The 22,625-nt window shown below is 39.4% G+C and overlaps 1 protein-coding gene across 1 annotated transcript in view; it reads right to left on the reverse strand.

The window, feature by feature from the left end:
• The window catches only part of USP24 (ubiquitin specific peptidase 24), a 62,474-nt gene that overhangs the window by 7,668 nt on the left and 32,181 nt on the right, over nucleotides 1-22,625 (reverse strand). Inside the window, exons 25-59 of the mRNA XM_053984983.1 lie at nucleotides 22,459-22,569; nucleotides 21,980-22,078; nucleotides 21,732-21,902; nucleotides 21,059-21,144; nucleotides 20,822-20,915; nucleotides 20,409-20,564; nucleotides 17,967-18,064; nucleotides 17,140-17,235; nucleotides 16,704-16,932; nucleotides 15,686-15,845; nucleotides 15,244-15,399; nucleotides 14,625-14,695; nucleotides 13,756-13,916; nucleotides 13,280-13,341; nucleotides 12,724-12,915; nucleotides 12,356-12,473; nucleotides 10,910-11,054; nucleotides 10,079-10,198; nucleotides 9,725-9,850; nucleotides 9,423-9,521; nucleotides 9,128-9,210; nucleotides 8,775-8,916; nucleotides 8,338-8,457; nucleotides 7,726-7,949; nucleotides 7,177-7,301; nucleotides 6,436-6,577; nucleotides 5,395-5,545; nucleotides 4,272-4,367; nucleotides 3,516-3,619; nucleotides 3,319-3,432; nucleotides 2,480-2,576; nucleotides 2,140-2,256; nucleotides 1,408-1,500; nucleotides 1,004-1,109; nucleotides 17-138 (exon numbers count right to left, since the gene is read on the reverse strand). Coding sequence (XP_053840958.1) covers nucleotides 17-138; nucleotides 1,004-1,109; nucleotides 1,408-1,500; nucleotides 2,140-2,256; nucleotides 2,480-2,576; nucleotides 3,319-3,432; nucleotides 3,516-3,619; nucleotides 4,272-4,367; nucleotides 5,395-5,545; nucleotides 6,436-6,577; nucleotides 7,177-7,301; nucleotides 7,726-7,949; nucleotides 8,338-8,457; nucleotides 8,775-8,916; nucleotides 9,128-9,210; nucleotides 9,423-9,521; nucleotides 9,725-9,850; nucleotides 10,079-10,198; nucleotides 10,910-11,054; nucleotides 12,356-12,473; nucleotides 12,724-12,915; nucleotides 13,280-13,341; nucleotides 13,756-13,916; nucleotides 14,625-14,695; nucleotides 15,244-15,399; nucleotides 15,686-15,845; nucleotides 16,704-16,932; nucleotides 17,140-17,235; nucleotides 17,967-18,064; nucleotides 20,409-20,564; nucleotides 20,822-20,915; nucleotides 21,059-21,144; nucleotides 21,732-21,902; nucleotides 21,980-22,078; nucleotides 22,459-22,569 — 4,386 coding nt within the window. The remainder of the gene's footprint in view (nucleotides 1-16; nucleotides 139-1,003; nucleotides 1,110-1,407; nucleotides 1,501-2,139; nucleotides 2,257-2,479; nucleotides 2,577-3,318; nucleotides 3,433-3,515; nucleotides 3,620-4,271; nucleotides 4,368-5,394; nucleotides 5,546-6,435; nucleotides 6,578-7,176; nucleotides 7,302-7,725; nucleotides 7,950-8,337; nucleotides 8,458-8,774; nucleotides 8,917-9,127; nucleotides 9,211-9,422; nucleotides 9,522-9,724; nucleotides 9,851-10,078; nucleotides 10,199-10,909; nucleotides 11,055-12,355; nucleotides 12,474-12,723; nucleotides 12,916-13,279; nucleotides 13,342-13,755; nucleotides 13,917-14,624; nucleotides 14,696-15,243; nucleotides 15,400-15,685; nucleotides 15,846-16,703; nucleotides 16,933-17,139; nucleotides 17,236-17,966; nucleotides 18,065-20,408; nucleotides 20,565-20,821; nucleotides 20,916-21,058; nucleotides 21,145-21,731; nucleotides 21,903-21,979; nucleotides 22,079-22,458; nucleotides 22,570-22,625) is intronic.

The raw sequence follows: 22,625 nt of genomic DNA on the forward strand, positions 1-22,625 counted from the left end.
AATTTAGAACAGATACCTCCATTAAGTAGGGTTTTCCCTCAGACAGGAATAGCAAGGCTTCCACTTCTTCATGGAGCACCAGAAGCGGCCCTGAAGCGGTGATGCTGAGAGGTGGACGCTGCTTAAAGAGACCAGGAGCTATAACAGCAAATACAAAAACAATCCACTCATAGATTAGTTTGTTCTAACACACTTTGAAGACACTGCTGCTCATTTGGCACCATGAAATCCCTCATGACACTCATCTCAACTAGTTTATAGTTTGGGAGCTACTACTCCAAGTAACAGATCTCTTGCACACTGAAGTGTCACTTATTTTAGTGACAGCAGACAAAAGAACTGCAGGAATGTCAAAGCAAAATGTCCACAGACTATCAGTACTTTGAGCTTTAGTTTTACTCCCAATCACTCTTGCACATTCATCATATCCAGAATATTTATAATTCTCCTGTTACCTTCTGATTTTTGACTGCTTTTGACCTCAGACATAAATTAGGATATTCTTTTAAAAGACAACATCAAATTCCTCCTTCAGGAAACTAAAGACTTTAACTTATTCCTTTATTATCTTTATTTGGATATTTCTGCCTCTTGTAAGAGGTAACTAGGAGAGTGTTTAATTGTTTGTTATTCAGTAGCTTAGTCTAAATACTCCCCTTTAGATTAGCAAAAGACAGCACAAGTCTAAACAAAATATTGCCTGTGAGTCTGTTCAGCCAACAACATGGGTCAATTCACTCACATGAGGAAAGACCTTTTAGGCACATGGAGAAGGGAAGAAGGTATAAAACTGTTAGCATCAAGATTTTCATCCCTCCCAAAATACTATCTGTTTGCCACAGCCTCTCAATACATTTACAGCAAAATCAGAAGTAATCGAACTTGTATTAACAATTTCTGCCTTAAATTCAAAATTGCTGTATTTTCCTCACTAATATTAAGTTACTCCCAATCAATGTAACTGAAATGCCAAGTCACCAAAAGACAAAACCACAATTCTTACCAACATTTCTTTGTGAGGAGACATCAGAGTGCAAGACAAGCAGTGCTACAGTGTTGTGAAGATATCCAAACTCACGTGCCTGTGCTGAACTCCACCTGCGGTTCTGCTTGAGTCAAAGACAGATTTAATTAACTTTGGCTTATTTAATCAACTTTGTTAAGCCAAAATAATGTTCTTACAGTCCACCACCATGGTCTAATACTTTGGAGTGGGTAAAAATTTTATTATTATCAAAACCATCATGCTCACTTCTGTCAAAACAGTTATTTCCACACTAACTACACATAGGTGGGCTCACATTTGCACAATGTTTATAGAATAATTGAAGGATTTGTCTATTCTACCATATGAAAAGTATTTATTCATAATTTAAACATCATAAAAAACGTGGGGATGGCCTGTACCTGATTGCTCTGCCGGTTGGGGCCAAGGAGAAAGTTGACCATGTGCCTCAGGGCAGAGTGTCTGAGGAGAAGACTGCTAGCCCTTATTCCCTGCTGTGAAGACAAAAAACAACAAATTACCTTCCTGTGCAGGTGAAGAATTAGTGCTCAAGAGAACAAAAGTAAAATGCACAGGCTAAAACCTGCATCTTCCACTCTAAACTCCCCATAGTATCCCAACACAGATCAATAAGATAAACTGCTAAAGAGCTGTCTCATTCCACACAGCACATGACACAAACCAGAGCAGAATCAGCAGATGCACAATAAATGTCTTACAAGAAAAAAAGAAGGCAAAAAGAATAGAGAAATAGAAATAGTAAATTCAGTCAGTTATTCTGCTCCCCATGGAATAGAAATCCTGAATGCTTGATTTTTTACTATATATACATATATATAATTGTTTTTTTTTTTAAGAACAATGCCACATAACCCTTCAAAACAGACAACCAATATTCAGATGCTGGAAATGACATCTTCCATTGCTATACTTTGCTGGTATATTTTTGTGTGATTTTATCCTAATCCACTATTCAAAGCCATTTATTTAAAAAACAAAAACAAACCTGATTACTCCTAATAAAATTTCTGAGTTTCACTGTGCTGCAAACTCTTCTATGAATAAAGGTCACTAGATGCTTTATTAATGTCTTTTAAAATTTAAATAGTCATGAGAAAACAATGCTTTCTTACCTTCTGTACAAAGTTATTGAATAGCAAAAAGTACTGAGCACAGTTTTTACAGTTTTCAGGTACATCTTTATCCAATAGAGCAAGTAGCACCTCCAGTAACTGATGTAGAGTTTTTAACTGTGGGAAAAAAAAAAAAAAAAAAGATTTTGAATGTAAAGAGCTGTCTACTGCTTAAAAACCCAAAGTGTTTCAAATACATCCTGGGCAGGAAGAGATGAGCATTAACCTATTCCAGAAATGAAGAGCTGCAGGCAGGATCAGCTCACACAGCAAACAGAGCAAGAGCCACCAGGGAGAGCCAAGCAAGGGGATGTCTGGAGAGGAGGTGACACTCACTGACCTTCTCCTGATAAAGCAAGGCACTGTCGAGGGTTTTTTCAAGGATAGTGGCCACAGCAACTCGCACCTCCCTCACGCTGCATTCCAGGAGGAAAGTCCTGGAAGAGAAAAGGTGAAGCTGCAAGGAGAACTGGAATCAACATGCACACACAGCTGCTGTGATTAAATGTGGTGTTTAGTGTTTGTTATTTTAACAGTCCACATACATTTTGTATTGTAATTTTGTGGGTTTTAACTTACATTCACACATTCCTGTTTGTAGTAAGGCCTGTAATATCCCTATTAATATATTTATTAATTCAAATAAAAAAAAAGCTCTAAAAGCTCTTATAAAATGTTGTTTTTCAATGCAAATTAAAAGATAACATTTTCTTTACACTGACACACTTCTTTCAGCATGTCAGATCTCCAATAATTTGTTTTCAAAGCACCTATCAGCTGATCCTTAGCTTACCAAGAAGAACATCTTTCCAGTCCATCTGTGATCCTCGTCAGGTAAGTATTTAACTTACCCCAACACTTTCACCATATTCTCCTTTCCCACCACCTGTAGTGCTGACCACACAAACTTAAGCACATTGCAAGTCTCTTCACTGAATTCATCACCTGCATCCTCCTCCATGCACATTGCATTATCTAATTTAATTTTCAACATTCTCAGAAAGCTGCACAGAGAAAATACTAGAAATAAAACTCCAAGTCATTATCTAAAGTGTCTGCTTAAAGAATGTGCACAGTCAACTCTTTGGGAATACATCAATACAGGCCAGATCATGCTCTGAGGAAGCTTTATCCACACTTGAGACACAAAACACCTCAGACAGAATTACCAGGACTTACTTTACAAGCTCCCGGCCCTCTGGCCCAACGAAATACTCCACCAGCCACTGGCAAGCATCAATGCTTTTGGAGAGCAGTGCATCTATGGTGGCAATCCACTCTTCTGTATCAGCCCTTCAACAAAACAGGGACAGCTATCAGTAGTCCAGGAGGAAAAAACACCTCCCAAAACAAAACCATGTTTCTTGTGTGCATACCTGAGTTTCTTCTTGGTTCGGAGATAGGTTTGGAAGAGGAACTGGACTGCCAGCTGTAAGCTCACCTTTGCCATGCAGGGATAATAGGGATGCTTTACCTTAGTCTGAAAGAAATATCAAATTTACTCCACACCAGAAGGAGGCCTGCAGCACACATGCTGTCTCTTAAATACATCAACATGTTCTATTCAAGTGATTTGCTTCACTTGGAAAAAAAGAACCACTACATTTTTCTGTGCTAAGTCAGTCTCCAGTGCTGACTTTGCTACTTAATAAATATGCTAAAACAGGAGCAAACTTGCTTTAAGGCCAACTAGATCTGTGGATTTCAAAAATTTAATAAATGCTCTTTGTTTATGACTCCATTTAGAAAAACTTAATTAAGAAACTATAACCAATTAAGCTCTATCAACTTTGAAGTAATTAACAACAACTTTTGGACCTTCCATATGGAGAGGGATTTCTGTCCCTCTAGAGGCTCAGTTTGCATCATTATTAAAGGTATGGTTTATTAAATACATTTTACTGGGGCAAAATGATGTTTCTCCCAGTACTAGAAAAGGAGGCTGGAGTTTGCTTTGAGGCAGATGTTACCATCAGCATCCAAAATTACTGGAGGCAAGGAATAGCTTGTCTGGAAAAGCAAAATCATGTCAACTCTTTTCTTACAGTTTTCCTGGTTTGACCCAAATATCTTCCGTGGCCATTTTACCCAATATGCTTTGAACATTCTAAGATTAAAATCCAGGTACTTACAGCATTCAGGGAAGCCAATGACAGAACAAAACTGAAGTAGTCACTACTGTATACATCTCTGTTCTTCATAAATTTCAAGTTTTCATCTCTCACCATCTATAAAAGTAAAAGTAGGCAAAAAAAATTTAAAATGTTGTCAAAATACACTTCCCTAACTACAACTTCATCTTTTATGTAAATGTGTGGTGTTTAAAAATCAGTGTCAAACTTACTCTGTTTTCTTTTGACTCACTATTTCAGCAGAGGGAAAAATACATACTGATGTATGCTTTAGAAGATCTGGTATAAAACCAGTGATTTTCTTTCAAAGATATTACAAAACAACAGATGAGGGATTTAATCATTTGGCCATTAAGGGAGAAAAGGAAGAAATTGCAGATAAGTTCTATTTTTCACTTGTTTTTAATAAACAAGCCAAGAGAACACCCCTCAAACCAGAAAGGCTTGCCTAACAAATTTAGATGCAGAGAGCAAGGAGTCCTGGTGTAATTACAAGCTGCAGCCACAATAAGGTATTTAAATGCCAAGCCCTTCCTTTTTCAAATGAGATTTTGCTGAAAGACTCTCAATAAATTTGAGCCAAGCTCTGTTCATTGTAATAAGACAATCCCAGAGCCACGAATGCCCAAAGTGGCTGTTAATGCCCTGAAACAGCCCATGTGGAGGGCCAGACACAGCCTGCAGAGTTTATTCTCCCTGTGTGTGTGATGCAGGCTCTCTTCACTGCTCCTCCTCTTTCTACATTCTTGTGAACTCAAGAATTTGAGGATCACTGTAATTTGCCATCATCTCCATTACTCCTCGAGTGTAATGAAGCACCTTCTCTGCTGTTGTCTCTCCCTGCCTGTATGCTGACTGCTGCCAGATCTCATGTTTGATTCTTCTGCCTGCAGTTTCTTCAAAGCAAAGAATTGATAGGCCAATTTTGTGAGAAGGTACAGTGAAACTTAAATAAGCATTACTAAAGAGCTTGTTAGTAACTTTATGTCAGAATCCAGAATTGCTTCCTAGCTTTGCTACAAGGGAATTACTTCAAGGTAACCTTTAAAAGTTACCATGTTTCTCTCACTATGCTCAAATTCTATGTGAGCAGAATTTAGTTGCTACTTTCAGTGTGCTCTACCTGATATATCCTCACAGGCATTTTCTCTACAAAGAGTCCCTTTTTTTCTCCTTTTCGAACCAGCTTGGTCAAGATGGAGAGACGGTCACTGTTGGGCCTGTGGGGTCGAGGTGATGACTGGGGTGAAATTTCTGGTGAAGAGGGAGCAGATCTGAAATATAAACAAGCTGAAGGTGAATAAAGAAATCCTATAACAAATCGATAGTTTAGGTATCAAATACCACTGCAGTCAGAGTGATCTTATGGCAATTTTGAAAGACAGCCTGAATATTTCTTGAGGCTGTCAGTCAGCTTGAACTTGCTGCAATAATAGTAATAAACAAGCAGCTTAAAAACCAACCCAAAACAACAGCAATACACTGCTTTGCTGAACAGGAATTACTCAATTCTTAGTTGTGGAGAGATGTTGGAACTCTGACGGCTCAAAACTTTGAGCTTTCTGAATTTAAGGGTGCCAACCGTCAAGTAAACACCTTGTTTGACCTGAGACCTTGGAAAAGGCTTCAAAAATTGAGTGATAGGACAGAAACAGTGTGTGTAGTTTGGATAGTATTGTGTGATCTCACAGGGTGAAAAAGCTTAGATTTGGGATTTTAGTATATGGTGATACATGGGAACAAAGATGGAGAATTTTGGGTGTGGGTTAGTTGTCTTTTTTGCACCCTCTTCTTCCTCCTTCTTCATGAATCTGGGTGGTTTTCTCTAATTGGGTGAAAGATGTCCACGTTGTGGGTTTCAGGCGATCATAATTGGGTTAGAAGCATAAATAATATAGATGTCAACTGTTCATTAGATAACTGAGACTTAAAAAGCCTTGAATAGACACCACTTTAGCTCACTTTCTTGACTTGTTAGAGAGAGCTTACATCTCATGAGTTTGACATAGATAAGGACAATAAACTTCAGAGTGAGACTTCAAAAACAACATCTCCTGAGTTTTATTTGCCCTGACCTTGGAGTGACAAAGAGCCTGGTATCCCAACAGAGGGAGGTCTAGATATCAATATGAGAAAAACCTTTATGGATACAAGAGGAACTCACAAGGAGAGGTCCTCAGCTTCCTGACGCACGACACTGACTCGGCTTTTCTTTGGCAGCACAGGAGAGTTCTGGTCGGACACTCTCTGGTAGAACAGCATGTAGGCGTTCCAGTAGCGCCGGCGCACGTCGGGGTAGGGATTTGCTGTGGGGACAAAAGGCAGCCCATGAAGGCCCTTGAAGGTTTAATACCTTTCCCATTCCTGTATGGAAGCAAAACCGGGGGTACAAATAATGTGAACTGCAGCAGGATAAATCTGTCAGATCTAAACATCAGTCTGTGTCAGTGATTAGAAGTGTCTGAATTATGAAACAGGTGAATACTGGAAATGTACTTGGAATAAATTCCCTAAAGCATTGAGAAGTTCAACAATATGATGCCACACAGTGTTCTATGAAGTCATTCTCACTAGCCTAAAATAAGGGCTGGTTTATGTTTGGTTGGGGTTTTTTTCCAAACTATATTAACAAGGTGCCATTTTGCTTTTCAACCTCTCCTATAAAGTCTACAAAGTGCTGAATAACAGTGAATATGGCTCAATTCATATTAGGCCATCCAGAAGCTGTTCTGTCCTTCAGTAAAGGGAAGGCTTTAGGGAAAAAATGGTTCAGAAGGATTCAGAATCGTTCAGAAGGAAAAAAGGTTCAAGTAACTCAAAGTACCTATAATGGTCTAAGCTCTACTGCTACTGAAATCAGTATGAAATATAAAGCTACTGTAAATCAGTCTGCACTTCTGCTTACATTGATCGTAGACTTTAGGTCTATACTCTCCACCAAAACATTCATATTCCAGGGTTTCATCAGTCAAATCAAATTCTTCAACAACGGTGTCATTAAATTTATACCACTTTCCTTTTCCACATCCTCTGTGATCAAAACAGAACAGAAACACAACAGAAAAAAAGTTAGTTGATTGTCCCAGTAAAAAAAACAAACCACCCTGAATAGCCTAGAAGTGACAAGCTTGAACTCACATTTGTTTTGACAGTAAGAAGAAAGCTTAGCTCAATTGATGTCAAAGTTGCATTTTAAAAAATAACCTTGATTAAAACTGTGAGAGGCACATCACCTGCAAGTCAGGAAGCCCTCAAACTGCAATACAAGGTACATAGGAATGAATGAGGATTTTATTCTGTGATGTCCCATATCACTGTGTCATTGCCTCATGGTAGGTGTTGAGAAAGGGAAGAGTGGTTCCAGAGGAGCTCTGGATGGCTCCATGCACCTTCCCAGAACAAGAAGCCTTTAGACAGCTCTCAAACCTCCCCCACGAACCTTCTTGCCCGTTACCTCCTGTCCTTGATGAAGGAGTAGTAGTGCCCTGCATGAGCCTGGCCACTGTGGACAATGACACCAACGAGCTCGTAGTTTTCTGTAGGGGCAACTTTCTTCCTCGGGGAGCCTCCTCCTCCTCCCTGGTCTGTGTTCCTGCCGTTTTCCCCCACTTCTGAGGACGAGTCCTGACGAGCCATCCCCGACACAGTGTAAGGCTCCATGTTCAGCATCCAGGGAAACTTTGAAGAGATAGTTGGGATTAATCAAGGCATTGCAGTGTGTACATCCTTCATGTAATTTTATGAGAACGGTATCAATACTTCCCACATTAGGAACACCAAAGGAAAATATGGAACTTCAACTTCTTATGCCTGTTACACAGATGTTAAATAAAAAACTCCTTTTAAGGAGGTTTTTTGCCTTGCTTTCTGAAAGAACCCCGAGAATGTTGCAAACAAGGAAAACTCTAAGGAAAAACAATTCTTTTCTGTAGCACTACCATGTTGCAAGTGTATGACATACTCAAAATCTCTGCTCAAAATTTGAGGAAAAGAAGGAAAAATGAGCAGAAAGAATGAGAGTCCACTACACGAAGTAGCTGGGAAAGGCACCATAAAGTTTTCTTACCCTTATTTGTTCATCATATTTAATAGAACGGCCACTCTCCCAGTCAAAGCCAAATCTCATCAGGTGAATTACCAGCAGGCTGGGTAAGACCTTAATGCAGGTGCGCTTCACTGTAGTTCTCTTGAAAAGAAACAAGAATATCACCTCTATCTGATACCCCAGGCAATCTGCAGCATCCTTCTAGAGATTCACAGTGAAAATCCAGCCATGGGAAGCAGGGTGTCCATAGGATGACTGGGATACATCTCAATATGTTACACAGAACTTTACCATCCTGCCATCCCTCTACATTTTTAGTTTACAACATGAGTTACAGGAATTGATCTTCAGTGTAGCAAGAATGAGCAGCAACTAAGCATGGCTTCCACGACCATGTAATGCTTAGAAAACATCAAACTGCACACAAATCTTCTTTCACAAAAATTAAGAATCAATACCTTTTCTTTGCACTTTTCACAGTAGTATGCATTGCTTCCTTCCAGAACCTCTCCTCTAACAAACTGATCCAGAGATATTTCCAGGCTTTGACATGAAGTCACACCAAGGTTGAGAGCCATGAAGGCTTCCTCACGCTCATACCTAAACTCAAGAAGAAAAACAGATTAGGATTTACCCAACTGGCAGGAACCAGACAGATGTTTAGGAAAGAATATTGCATTTGCCCCACAGCTATCAAAGCTGTGATGCTCACAAGGGCATTTATCTACTTTCCAGTGCTACTATGACCTACATATTTTAATAGTTCTGGGAGCACATAACTTGGTAACTGATACACTAAATGTGACATTACCTGTGAGGACAGTCCTTGCAGATCTTCTGATCAGAGAAGATTCCTTGAAAAGTATTCTTAAATATCTGGTCTCTTCCTATTTTCTGTTGGAGATGAAAAGTTAGACATCAGTTGGATATATTGCAGGGTGGAAGACCAAGAAATCAGTAGGAATTTTAAACTCCTGAATACTGTGCAGATTATAAAATAAGCCAAATGTCTCTCTGCCTTCTTTTCTAAAGATCAAAGCAAAAAGAGAAAAAAAGGTACCAAGGATATGCATATGAACCAGAAAAGAAATTGCCAAGGTTTTTACCTTGAGGTACTCATCCATTTGATCTATAAGACTGGTGAAGAATTCATAAGCATCCTGTTGCTCTCTAACATAAAGTTCCTTATTCCACATCTTGAAAATCTATATAAAATATAAGTTAAAAGGTGGTTGTTTCATATATATATATATGACTAAGAAAAGTATTTTTAATATAAATTTATTTTAACATATTTTGGGTTTTTTTGAATTAGAGCTTACTCTATAAATTCTGCAATTGAAAAAGGCTGAATAAATGATTACTTTTTAAGTAGAAAAGCTATAGATTCTAAAAAAAAATGCAATACCTTCCAAAAGTTCTCAGGTACATAATACTGTAGCTTGCTTTCCATCAAATGACCAAAAAGAGATTGAACTTGATAGAACACATTGTCATCAGGATTGTCAGTATCATCGTCAATGGAAAGCAAGGCCTGGAAGGAAACAAATAACCTTATTAAATTGTTTTTTGGAAAAATCAATACTATAAGCTGTCATGGCCCACAGCACTACAACTTAAATTTTATGTATTTATTGTGCATATTTATACATACACAGTTGACTTTTCATTTTACAATTTATTTACAAATGGTGTTAAGATGGCGTGGTTCAAGTGAAAGTAATTCCAAGAAGAGGATTTTATTGGATGCTGAACTAATTACCTCTGGGAGACCAGGCTGCATATACAGCTGCTGGAAAACAGCATTCATGTAACAAGTAGCACCACCATTCTTCAGTCCTACAAATCCAGAAATGGAGCGACTGTCCACTGGTGGAAGGTACTAGAACGACAAATACGTTTTTTGTCCCAATAACTTTTAGAAAACATCAGACTCCAACAACATTCTATAGCTTTTATAACTACCTTTGTATTGTAGAATCACAGAATGGTTTGAGTTGGAAGGGACCTTAATCCAACTCCACCCCCTGCCATGGCAGGGACACCTTCCACCTACCCCAGGTTGCTCCAAGCCTCATCCAGCCTGGCCTTGAGCACTTCCAGGGATGGGGCAGCCACAGCTGATGTGGGCAGCCTGTGCCAGGGCCTCACCACCCTCACAGGGAAGAGTTTCTTCCTGACATGTAACCTAAAACTACTCTCTTTCAGTTTGAAACCACCCCTCCTTGTATATGAGCTGTTAAGAACAATTTAATGGAGAACCAGGAATATAAATTCTGAAAAACTGCAAGACCGCTATATGCAGTCATTTAAATATTTAACACATTGCACAACAGTGTTGAAAATGGACTAAAATGTAATTAAAAAATTGTGCTATTTAGGAAATTCTTCTTTCTTACTCAGATAATAACAGACAAAGACACACTGGAGTATGTGCTTCTGAGGAAGATCAAATGTATCTGCATTTACCCTTAGCTGCATCGTGGCACTTTAAATTGAAGACCATGGAAATCTCATGAATGAAGCAACCAAGTAAACCACGCAGAGCACTCCAAACCATGCTAACACAAATAAAAAAAGGCTTCTTGCTTACATCGAACTCCTTGGTGAGTGCAGGGTCGCACTGGTGGTGCATGGAAAGCAGCTCCTTTGTGATAAGCTGGAGATTGGAGGGTGAGCTATCAGCCAGCATTACCAGCACTTCATAAGCAGCTAATCTGCTGTCTGCTGTGCTGCACCTGCAAAGAAAAACACATTGAGGTCTACTGGCTAGATGACTCAATTATTTCTAATTCCAGAAAGCTGTATTACTCAGAACAGGCAACAATTAATGTTCTAAAGAACACTTTGAGTGATCAAACACTCCTGAGGGACTGCACAGTGCTATTTATTTTTTATTTTCTTAGGGTAGGAGAATGGGGAAGAATCCAATGAGAAGAGTGGCAAGAGGAATACTCCTTTAAACAAGCCTCCTTTACTGACATGGATACACTTGCTAACATTCAGTAGAAGGAAAAGGAGGTGCTCTGAAAGAAGACACAGAACTGGTTGCATGTCTGAGGACAAGCAGACACTCTCCATCATGTAACACTGATGGAGAGAAAATGACTTTTTTACAGGGAGGGAAACCTGGGAAGAGCTAGACCAGACAACATCCTTGCTACAAGAGATGAGCTTAGACCTGGGCTTGATTAGTACAAAACCCTCCCAACTCAGCTCTTTTCAGCAGTAATTCAACACAGCAGCCCTTTCTTCTGAAGGCCAAAGAAAAGGCTTTATTTACTTTAGGCAAACAAAAGAGCAAGCTTGGGATGAACTGCAATGGAACAAAGCACTAAGGTGGATCAAGTCCCATTCATTTCAGGGGCTGTTAAATACTCCACTGGAACCTTCTTTTTGGTTTGTGGAATGGCAGTGAGGATATGCCTGATCTAACACCAACTACTCAGTGCAACACAAACAATCCAGCTGCATTAGCTCAGAAATACACATGAACTAGTTTACACCCACCCCTTCAGATATTGTATGGCCATAACAGCTGTGACAGGAAGGAGAAAGCCCACTCTTTTTTCTTCAGTTGATCTTTTCTGGGCTATATCAGCTTTCTCAGGTGGAAGGAGACTTGCTTGGTGTCAGTTTTTTTACAAAATAAGCAGGGAGAAGGGAAAAAGGAAGTAGTGGAACTTTTGAGATTCTCTTTTACAAGGAGCTTGGGAAGTTAATTTCCTGCTCATGCTCCAATTTAGCAAACTTCCCAAGTGGTAACGAGCTAAAGGAATATTCTTTGGACTCATGAAATCAGCACTTGGTTGTGCCTGAATTTATAATTGATCTACCACTGAAGTACAGAAATGCAAGGATATTGGATCACACAAAAACACAGAAAATGCCATTTGGGCATTTATGTAGGAAGTGTAGAAAACTGGAGAAATGCTCCACCACTGGCATTAAATCCTACTATCTGCAGGACTTAATACTGACATTTGCATTCATGACATTGAAGACAAAACTCAACATTAAAAAAAAAAAAAGTTTTTACTTTGGGTGGAAGTCTTGCTGACTGATTGCAGCACTGCCTGCTGGGGAATGGCTGTTCAGAATAATCCTGGATGCTCGGAACAGGAAATCATCCAACAGTGGCTTAATCAAAGATGAACCTGCAACACAGCAATCCACATCTGCTGTTAAATACTTACATTATCACTGCAAATGTCAAAAAGGTGTTTCATAACAACAAAACCACTTCATAGCACCACATCAACAAATGTTTTATCAAATATTGAAGGTAGTGCTAAAACCAGTCCTTATAGCTCTGTATCACTTCTACTGTTGTCTTCACATGACTGTCTAGTCATGTGTTAATGCAGAATTCACAGCAGTCTAGTCAGTTTAAAGAGGAATACTCACCAACCATTTCCTTCTCTGCCCCACAGAGTGAAAGGAGAGTCTTGATGAGCCTCAAGTGTCCTGCTAACAGGATGTTATCAGCCTCACTAGTCTCGCACTCGGCCGTGCGGTTGGGCTCAAAATTGTCCAGCCAAGTGATCTCATCTTCTAACATGGCAGCTGGGCTTATCTTCAGCTGCTCCATTTCTGATGCTGCAAGGAAAAAAAAAAATGAACACAGTAAAAAAACAGCAGCTTTGGAAATGTATAATGTAAATACAAAGGATTTCAAACAGTTTGGTAATGGTCTAGTTTTGCCCCCATGTGTATCAAGTAAACCTTCCACCAGGGAGCTCAGTTCACTTTCCAGAAGGAATGAGCTGCCCTGCAGTTACCCAATGCCAAGAACAGACCATGCCAGGCACTAGCACAGGACAGCCAGCACACTGGCAGGTCACTCTGAGCTCAAGCTGTAGTAACCCCCTTCTGCAGGCAACTCTACATCTTTTCTACAGAAGGAAGATAAGCTTGGAAGCTGCCATCAGTATGAAGGAATCAGGAGTCTGCACATACTTACATGTCAGGTCATCCAGTAATTGACACCTCAAGTCAAAATATTCTGTACACTGGGACAAAAGTCTGAAACAGATATAAATAGAAGAAAGGTATACTTAAAATCATAAACTTTTCTCTAACCAGTTGTCTTTAAAGTCTGTGTGCTCTGTTCATCTAACCCAAAGCAGCATAATCATCTAGGTGTGCTTCTGCATGCTGCAGCTTTAAAAAAATATTCCTTTCCAACAGCTACTTCTGAATGTTAGGAATCATATTTAATCCTCATTTCTTCCCTCACTTTATAGCAATTCTAGTTAGCTATCAGTTGACAATAAAATAACAACATGCTTTAACTTCTCAGTTACTCCTCTAGAAATTGCAGGATGTCTGCTTCCAACGCCTGCAAAGTGCTAATCCCTTTTTCCTAGAGCTTCTGTAGTGCTGCTCATATAAAAATGTGTCAGATTTTCTTCCTCAATAAACACACATGTGACTTACCTCTGGTTGATTCCTCTCATGATGCTGGTTGGTGACCAAAGAGGCAGCTGGGCCCCAAGAACAACGCTCAGGAGGAACTGGTTTGGCTTTTGTACATCTGGGTGAGCTGATGTGTCTGTCTGGCTCAGGGTGTACAACTGGTCACAGGCAACGCGACGGATCTGCAACAGAGTCATTGTCAAACACCAGCAGTTACTCAAAGGTTGCAAAAAAATCACCACACTCCTGTTATGTTAGAAATCCAACAGAAAAAATGGACAATGGTGCAATCCAGGCTATGAGCTGGTTTCTAGAAATTTAACAAACCCTGCTCATCCCTGAGTGAAAACCTCTGATAAACACGAATTATAAATACAGATAAAGGGGTAAGATGCAAAGACGTCATGCAAAATAAATAGATGACACATGATGAAATGAAGTAAGCATAAAAGTCAATAGGTTTTAGAATATCCAAGATAAATCAAGAAGAATGAATTTTAGGAGGGTTCTGACACTTGGAATAAATTTTCAAAATTTCACAGGTATCCATCAAATTTTACCCAAATCAAAGTTACTTGAAAATTTCCCTAATGTACTAGCTTTACAGAATTTGTGTCACCAAAATGAGACTATTTTCTATAGACTAATCACAGCACAGTCCTGTGCATCTCATGGATGAAACAAGCCTAGAAAATGTAATACTACAGCATTTTCTATCAACCCATCAGCAGATATTGGAATTACTAACAATTATACAAAGGTTATTTATTCAAATACTAATCTGTGGGAATACTTGCAATAAACAATTTTATGTTCAGACCATATGAAATTATCAAAACATATACATTTCAGAAGAAGCCTTTAGAAAGTTTTCAGAGGAAGACCCTCACCTCAGCACTTGGTGATCCAAGCAGAATATCAATGATGAAATCAGCAACACAAGGCAAATTGTAAAAAGATCCTGAAATGGAAGAGTACCAGGCTATCTTATTAAAAATAATATTTTAAAATAAGTCAGTGACAGTCTTGCATTAAAATACCACAGGACCTAGAGGACATCAATACAGAAAAACAGCAAAGGCTATTTCCTGATTTCTTTTCCTCACTAGAGGCTGCCACCATGATATAACAGCATTTTCCTTGCCTTCCTGCACCACCAGTGTTTACACTTCCTGTACAAAGACTCAAGTACTAAACAGGAGCTATGCAAACAGCAGCACTTACAGAATTACACACTTCAAAGGCAGTGCAAATATTTATATTCTGGCAGTAAGTCAGTTTCCCCAAAACATTTCATCAAAGAATAGCACTACATGCCTTATTTCAGTCCTGGGAAAAAAAAAAAATCCCTGTAATTTTTAATGGAATGTTGTGTTTTTAGCTTGAGCTGTCTCAGCTAACAAAGCTACAAGTTCCTCATTATTTTTTTTTTCACTTGACTGTATCCAAAAGCCTCCTCCCATCTGGCTTATACTCCAAATAGTGAATAATCTAATTTTTTTTCTATACCTAGCTGCTGACTACGTAGCTGAAGGCAGGTTACTAAGAGAGACAAGGCTTCCCCAGCAATGAGAGCATCTTTGGTGGACACAGACTGCTGCCTCACACAGATCCCAGCGTGCAGCGCCGTGGGCTCCCCTTCGCTTCCTGAACTGCAGTTACTTCCTGCATTAAAAAACAAAAAAAAAAGAACAAGTGCTGTAATTCACTAAATTTTACTCAGATGTTTTCAGCTTTTGGTCAGTTCTCTGCAATTTAAAAACTTCTCTGAATGCCTGATGAATATACATAAATTTGCTCAGATTTTTTGTAATTTATTTGTATAATGTCCCAAGCTGGGGGACACCCAAGAGGATGAACATCCACTCAATTCAGCTTCAAGCTCCTAAAAGTGTTCGGTTAAGATTAAACAAAATGCTTTTAGATTGCTTTAGGGACACAGTTAACCCACCTGAGCTGCTAAGTCTGTTTCTAATCCCAGCAGGGAAGAGAGTGTTGCTCTCTTTGATGGGCTGACTACTTCCCACGAGGTCCAGGCGTCCTGCAGCAGCAGCCCACGAGAGGCGCATGAAACAAGCCACTGTGGAGGTGAAATCATTCACCTCCATGGTCTGGAGGAACAAGAAACAGCAGTCACTTCTGTGATATTCAACAATCCTTGTTAATCACAGGGATGAGAGGAATGTATTTTCTGGACTGTGTCAAACTGACATTTACACTTGTTTTCCTCTCTCTTCTCTACACAGGCTCAAGCATTCAAGAGTCTTTTTGTTCCCAATGAGAGACTGGTATTGCTATCTTAGGAGAAGTAATTAATTTTTTTAATTCCCCACAAGGATAGATACCCTTGCCACCTATCTGGAGGCAGGCATGCTGATTTCAATAGTTCAATCCATTTGGGAAGCACTGCCCAACAAACTAACACAGCATACTTGTCACATTAACTATGAAGTTTCTTTCAACTGGACTCAATGGGTTTTCAAACAACATTTTTTTAAGGTACTGAAAAGAAAAAATTTCCTTCTTCTCCACAATACCATCAAGCAAATTTAATTTTTAATGAGCTATTTGGAGGAAGTTTGTCCAATTCTTTCTAATTCAAAGTATCATGGATTATAAAGCCACAAGTTCAAGCAGGAACCTCCTCCTTTCAATTCACAGAAAATGAACAAGAGTAAGACCTTAAGAGTTAAGCGTGACTGAAGAGAAATCACAAGTAAGACTTCTGTGTACCTCTATTTATTGTAAGCACTTTTGGGGTACTTCTTCCTTTTATAGTGCCAAAATAATTTATGAGAATATGTTAAAATTCAGATCAAGACTGGAAGACACACTGATGGTCAAGATTTTCAGAGGCTTTTAAAAGGCAGGGCAAAATCCTGTATAAAAGACTGATTAAAAACCTCAGAGTTATACAGGTGTCATTGGAGATGACACTGCTACATCAGAACCACCCAACACTTCCTTACTTGTATGGCAACTCTTGCAGCTGGGATGATTTCTTCTACCCTGATGGAGGATCTGTCAGACACGGAGAGCTGGCGGTAGGAGGACTTCTCAGGAGTCCCACAGATGGACATCTGCCTGCTCGCCTGCCGGCTCACGTTGCGGAAGGGCCGCGAGGACAGAGCTTCCACCCCATCCTTGATGAAATCCTCATCCAGCAGAGTGGGCATTGTCTGCCCAACCAGCAAGAACCTGCATTCACAGAGTAAAAACATCATGGGCATTGTCTGCCCAACCAGCAAGAACCTGCATTCACAGAGTAAAAACATCAGGCTTCTATTTGAACGCTCGCAGAGTGAATGAAACAGAACTCAAAGTACCAATTAATCTTAAATATTAAAAGCTGCATGCTAAAAGCCAAGAAAGCAGCACTTTCTCTAATGAGAAGCAATTACATACCTTGCAAGCTGCAGGCAGATGGAATAGACTCCTTGTCTTGTTTCATAGTCCACCTCTGAAGGGATGGAATCTCTCTGCATCACATTCACCACCAAACTTAAAAACAAATCGATAAGACAGACTCCATTTGGAATTGTTTCAATTAATTTGTGTCTATCTTTCCTTCCTTCTATCCACTCAGCTGAGTCCCAGTTCAAACTGACTTCTTTGGAGGCCAACATCCTCATTTTCTCCTTTTATATCTACAGATGGAACCTTTCTGCTCCTGCTGGAAAATGCTTCAAGATCTCTTGGGTAGAGGAGTGTCATGGACAGAATTGGACAGAAGAGCAAAGTACACTTGATAAATCTCATACAATCAGTATTGTCAGGTCTTCCAAACCACTCACACTGTACCTCAACTCCTATCTGAAGAGTCTGAATTTTCAAGACTGTAATTACAAATTTAATTTGGTTCCCACTGCATGACCTATACTGTGACTGCTTAAAATGTCCACTGGTGTCTACACAGAAGAGTACAAAGCAGACACTTGCAAATTTGAATTGAAACACTTAAATGTCAAGAACTATCCAAATATCAACTACTTTAGTACAAGCTACACCTCACAAGCTTATTTGTGCCTAGCTTGATTTTGAGATTTAACAACAGCTACTCTCTTAAATATGACAGCTACCGGGCAGTGGTAAAACAGCCTTGGGTGGATTTTTTTTCTCTGAAAAAAAAGCTGACAGGTGTATTAGTGTGCTACAGTGTGGAAATAGGAAACCACACACAACTGCTAACCAAATAAAGTGCTACAAATCGAGTCAAGGTTTTGAAATCTAACCTCAAACCTCCTGCTCTGAGGAAATTTTCACAGAAAGACTTGGCACAGTTTCTTGCCATTTCATCATCTGCAGTTGGCATCAGCTTGGAGCTCAGCACCTACAATAAATAAATAAATAAGCAGATGTAAACTACCACTCCTCTTAGTGTTATTTACCTGTTGAAGTTTGAAAGTGTAACAGAATAAAAATCCACTACAAATGAAGCAATTAATAATATAGTTACCCAAAACTGTAGTCAGTAAGAGAAATCTCATATACTCAATAAATCTCAAACAACCATGGCAACTACAGATGTTTATTCTGAATCAAAGCACTTTATTCTCACTGCAGTTTACATGTTAAGGGATGAAGTACATGGAATGTCATATTGTGGTTCACTTGGTGCTTCTAAGGAGCCCAAACTCTTCTTGGTTCTGGATTTTCAATTCACAGTATCCCATAAAACATCGTACAGATGGCTTACTTATTAGTCACACCTTCTGAAATATAGTTGTATTACTATTATTCTGGTGTTTCTTTGTAAAAGATGGCTCAGGCAATTCTAGAGGCCTTATGAACATCACCATTCTATCATGCCTCCTGTTTTATATCAGCACTTCAGAGTGCAAATACACTCAGAAACACAGCCAGAAGGAAGTCTGTGGTCTCTGTGGGTCAGCTCTCATTTATGTTTATAATCTGTTTCACTTCACATTAAAAAAACCCAACACTCAAACAAACCAACCCACCAAAAAAAACCCCCACAGAAACCCCAAAGCCATCAACCAAACAAACCCTGGGCCCTCCCAAAATCCCAGAAAACCCCACAGATATTATTACTTTCTTGAAAAGTCTCTTTGGCATGTACAGCCAACAATGCTGCCAACAAAGTACATCTCCTTCCAGGTTCACAGATCAGAAGAATGTTTTATAGAGTTCCAGGCATGAAATCTTATCACCCCCTGGACATCTGCAACATTCAATTTTCATCTCTTTCATATGTTCTGCAAATTTCCTGTGCACAATTTTTTTCAGAATGCAGCTCAGACTGGTTCTCATATTTTCACCAGATCACCAGCTGAGAGGATAAAAAAGTACATATTCCTTTTCCTGAGAAAAATCATCTTCCAACTGGCTTGACTGGAGTTGAGGAACAAGTCCACTCATATAATCTCCACATCTAATCCAATTTATTACTTCTTATCCCTTGCCAGAAAAGCAGGCAATTTATTACTTGCTTTTATTATTTTCTCTGGCACAGAAGCAGCAAATAACTGTCCCATCCTACTGCTATATAACCTGTCAGCTCAACAAGACACCCTAAACCATTTGCTTCGAGTTGTAGAACTTGTCAACATATTCCAAAGACATAATTAAGTATTTTTCACTCCAGCTGTACAGAGAAGGGGGAATCCTAAGGCAGGAGTGTGATGACAGTGTAGGAAGATGAAGAGCTAACATTAGACTGTGGAAACCTAAAGGGAAGCAACCACAAGAAAATCCCTACAGTCATCTTGGCACACACCATGAAGGAAAGAATAATTTTATCTAATGTTCTGGAAGCAGTTGGTAATTGGTCCTCCAACCTCAAGTTGTTCAAATCACATTTGTTGTGGATCCTTGTAAACAGTGGGACCTGCAAGCAGAACTAAACATTGTCCAGCTTTTAGTGTGCAGGTTACTGTGTCCTACCAACAACACCAGCTGGACTCCTGTAATCCTTAAAATCTCTTCTCTGAACTCTAGGAAAAAATCTTTACAGGGCCCTATCCAGGATTTTGGCTAAAGAATTTAGGAGAATGCTTAGGGGCAAAAAAGATCCATGTACTCCACTCTACCTGCAGCCAAAACAGGCCAAAGGCCTCTTGGCAAAAGCCCTGCACATTTGGATAGTGAAAATTCTTCTCAGCTGAATGCTTTGTAAAAACATTCCTCCTTAGACAGAACATGGGAAACTTACACAGCACAGAAGTTTCTGACAAATTTAATCAAGCATAATCAATCCAACTTATAATAGCTCTGACAAATTTAATCAAGCATAATCAATCCAACTTATAATAGCTGCCATTAATTTTTAAGGGCCAACTTAAAAAATATATATATTTATATACAGACAAACTAAAAATTGCATACTCAGAGATCTAGAGATTCAAGCAGGAATTTTATCTAAACAGTAAGAATTTGATTTGCCTTTGCTCCTCTCCACTTACTTCAAACACTTCTTCCACCTTACAAATCACACAAAGAAGGGTGGTCTGGTTTCTCAGTAAAGTCTCTGAAAGAAAACTTTCTGTCCCTTTCGTTCTGTGTAAAATTTACCACATGCATAAAAGCAGAATGTGTCACAATATTTGCATTTTTCATAATGACCCCCATCACAGTGGACTCCTGCCCAAAAAAAAATAGAAATACTTAACACTTGCTGTTCAGAAACACAGAAAGCAGCAAATTTGTTTTCTTACCTCTAAATTGTAGAGCACTCTGAACGTGGACATGCCTGGAGCGAAAGATCTGAAAAGACTTTCTAGAATTGAACTGGCACTGGGCTGATGTTGGTGTTTTGAAGACAAAGATGGGGATTTTGAGGACTGAGAACTGGATTCTGAGAGCAGTGTTTTCTAGGAGGAAAAAGCCACAGAAGAAATATTTTGAGACTCTCCATTTTGCTGTAATTGGGAAACCATTTCCTACAACCTCTGTAATAACCCTCTCACCTCTGGCTGCTTGGAAATAGTCAATAATGAACATTGATTTAATGAACATTATTTTGCTATAGTTTCAAACCCTCTGTGTATAATAATCTGACAGGTAATTTAAGGAACCTGGTAGTAAAATCCTTTGTGTAGCTCAACATGATCAATTATTTAATCCATACCTTCCTTCCCAGGGAATCAAGCTGGTCAAGAGCCTCCTGAATAGCTGGGTCAGTGGGAATCAAGAGCAGAAGCTTCCTCACTCGCAGTGTTATCCTGAAAAGAAATCAGAAGTTACATGCACAAAACAAGGGCTCAGCCACACTGGCCTGGTGGATGCCTGCACACAGTGGAGTGAGTACTCCAAGTGGGCACTGGGAGCAATTCTTTAATATTTAGCAACCACTTAATCTGCTTACCTTGGCTCCTCCAGGTTGGCAAGCTGGTAAAGCATATCAAACACATTACACACAAGAGCCATGACGACTCCAGGGAGGGATTTCTCCTGAAAATTAAGCAGAAATACAAAGGTCTTTTTCTTCCTTCTCTGTTACACGTAAATTTAACAGAGTTCTTCACGGAAGCAAGTGGCTCAGATGCCAACCTGACCCACAGAAATCCCAGCTACTTTCGAGGCTGAGACACCATTTACATAATTCCATTTCCCTTTTAACAGTCAGTTTTTGAAGTCAGCTGTTATGACAAGCAAAATACAAAGGAGACCAAGAGTGCTCTGAACGTGCCAGTTGATGCTTCTTAATTTACTTTCAGACTGCAGCTTTTTAGTAGTGAAAATGTGGAAATCTGTACCCTCAACAAATACACAGTCTCAAAATTAAACCAGATGGGTCCTATTTGTTTAAAAGTCCCTACAGAGATGAATAAACACCATAGGTGACAGTAGAGATTATAAAATCCAACCTGCATGCACAAGGCAGTTGTGTGTTCAGATGATTTGCTTCAATTGCAGATTGAAAGCAAAATCAGATTACTAAAGATTGGAAGATCTTACTGGAGCTCCTACTCTCTCCTCCCTCTATCCCTGCTTCAGGAAAAATCTGAGGGAAGGCTTCAGGTCATATTCTGCTGTACCTGTTCCATTGCATAAGATGAACTAAATACACTGCTGCTGTTGCTGGAACTGGTTGAGGAATCTGCAGAGCTCCCTGATGGAGTCCCACTTCCTGATGTTTTTACTGTAAGGATTTGTTCATCAGAGAAGCCCAGCTGGTGGAGTAGTTTCTGATCTTTGTTTACTGTTAGCTGCAAGAAAATATTTATTGTTTAGTTCTGGAAAAGACTCATTCATAAAGAAAGGGAATTCTCTGTGGTTAACATACCAGGCTGTCATTGGCAAATATCTGTATATTTTCCACAGGTGAATTCAACATCTTTGCTATCTTCCACCTGACACTTCCTACAGTTTCATTGCTATGAGCCTGTGAAATTAAACAACACTGGTTCAGTAAGTCTGCTTGAGCAGTAAATGCCAAGAAAAATTAAAATCTTCTGAAAGAGTCTTCCTGCATAGGGTGGTAAAAGTGCTGTTCATAAGAATGTCAGGATAGGACAGCACAGAAATGCTCCAACACCCACAGTGAGCAAAAAACTTATTTTTCCCATCCTGGAATTTAATGATCTAAATGTATTTGGTCCACAGACACTTCCATGTACATATTTTTAACATTTTCAAGAAGAGTTTTCAGGTAAAGACTGGAATCTTTATAACCATCTTACTCTATTCAGTCCAGGCATAAAACCCACCAAGAGTGGCTACATAACCAACAGTCCACAGCACACACAGGCTGGGCACACCTACCTCTATGGTGAAGGTATCTTTGGTAGACTCATATGTAACATTAAGGGTTAAAAGATGTCCATGGAAAGAGGCACCATGAGGTAGAATAGTTCGGGGAACAGAGTAGAGGTCCTACAGGAAGAGAAGGATGACAGTAAACATCACTCTTGAAAACAAAGACATTTCCG

Source organism: Vidua macroura, chromosome 9 (assembly GCF_024509145.1).
Source record: "Vidua macroura isolate BioBank_ID:100142 chromosome 9, ASM2450914v1, whole genome shotgun sequence".
NCBI classification, from domain to species: domain Eukaryota; kingdom Metazoa; phylum Chordata; class Aves; order Passeriformes; family Viduidae; genus Vidua; species Vidua macroura.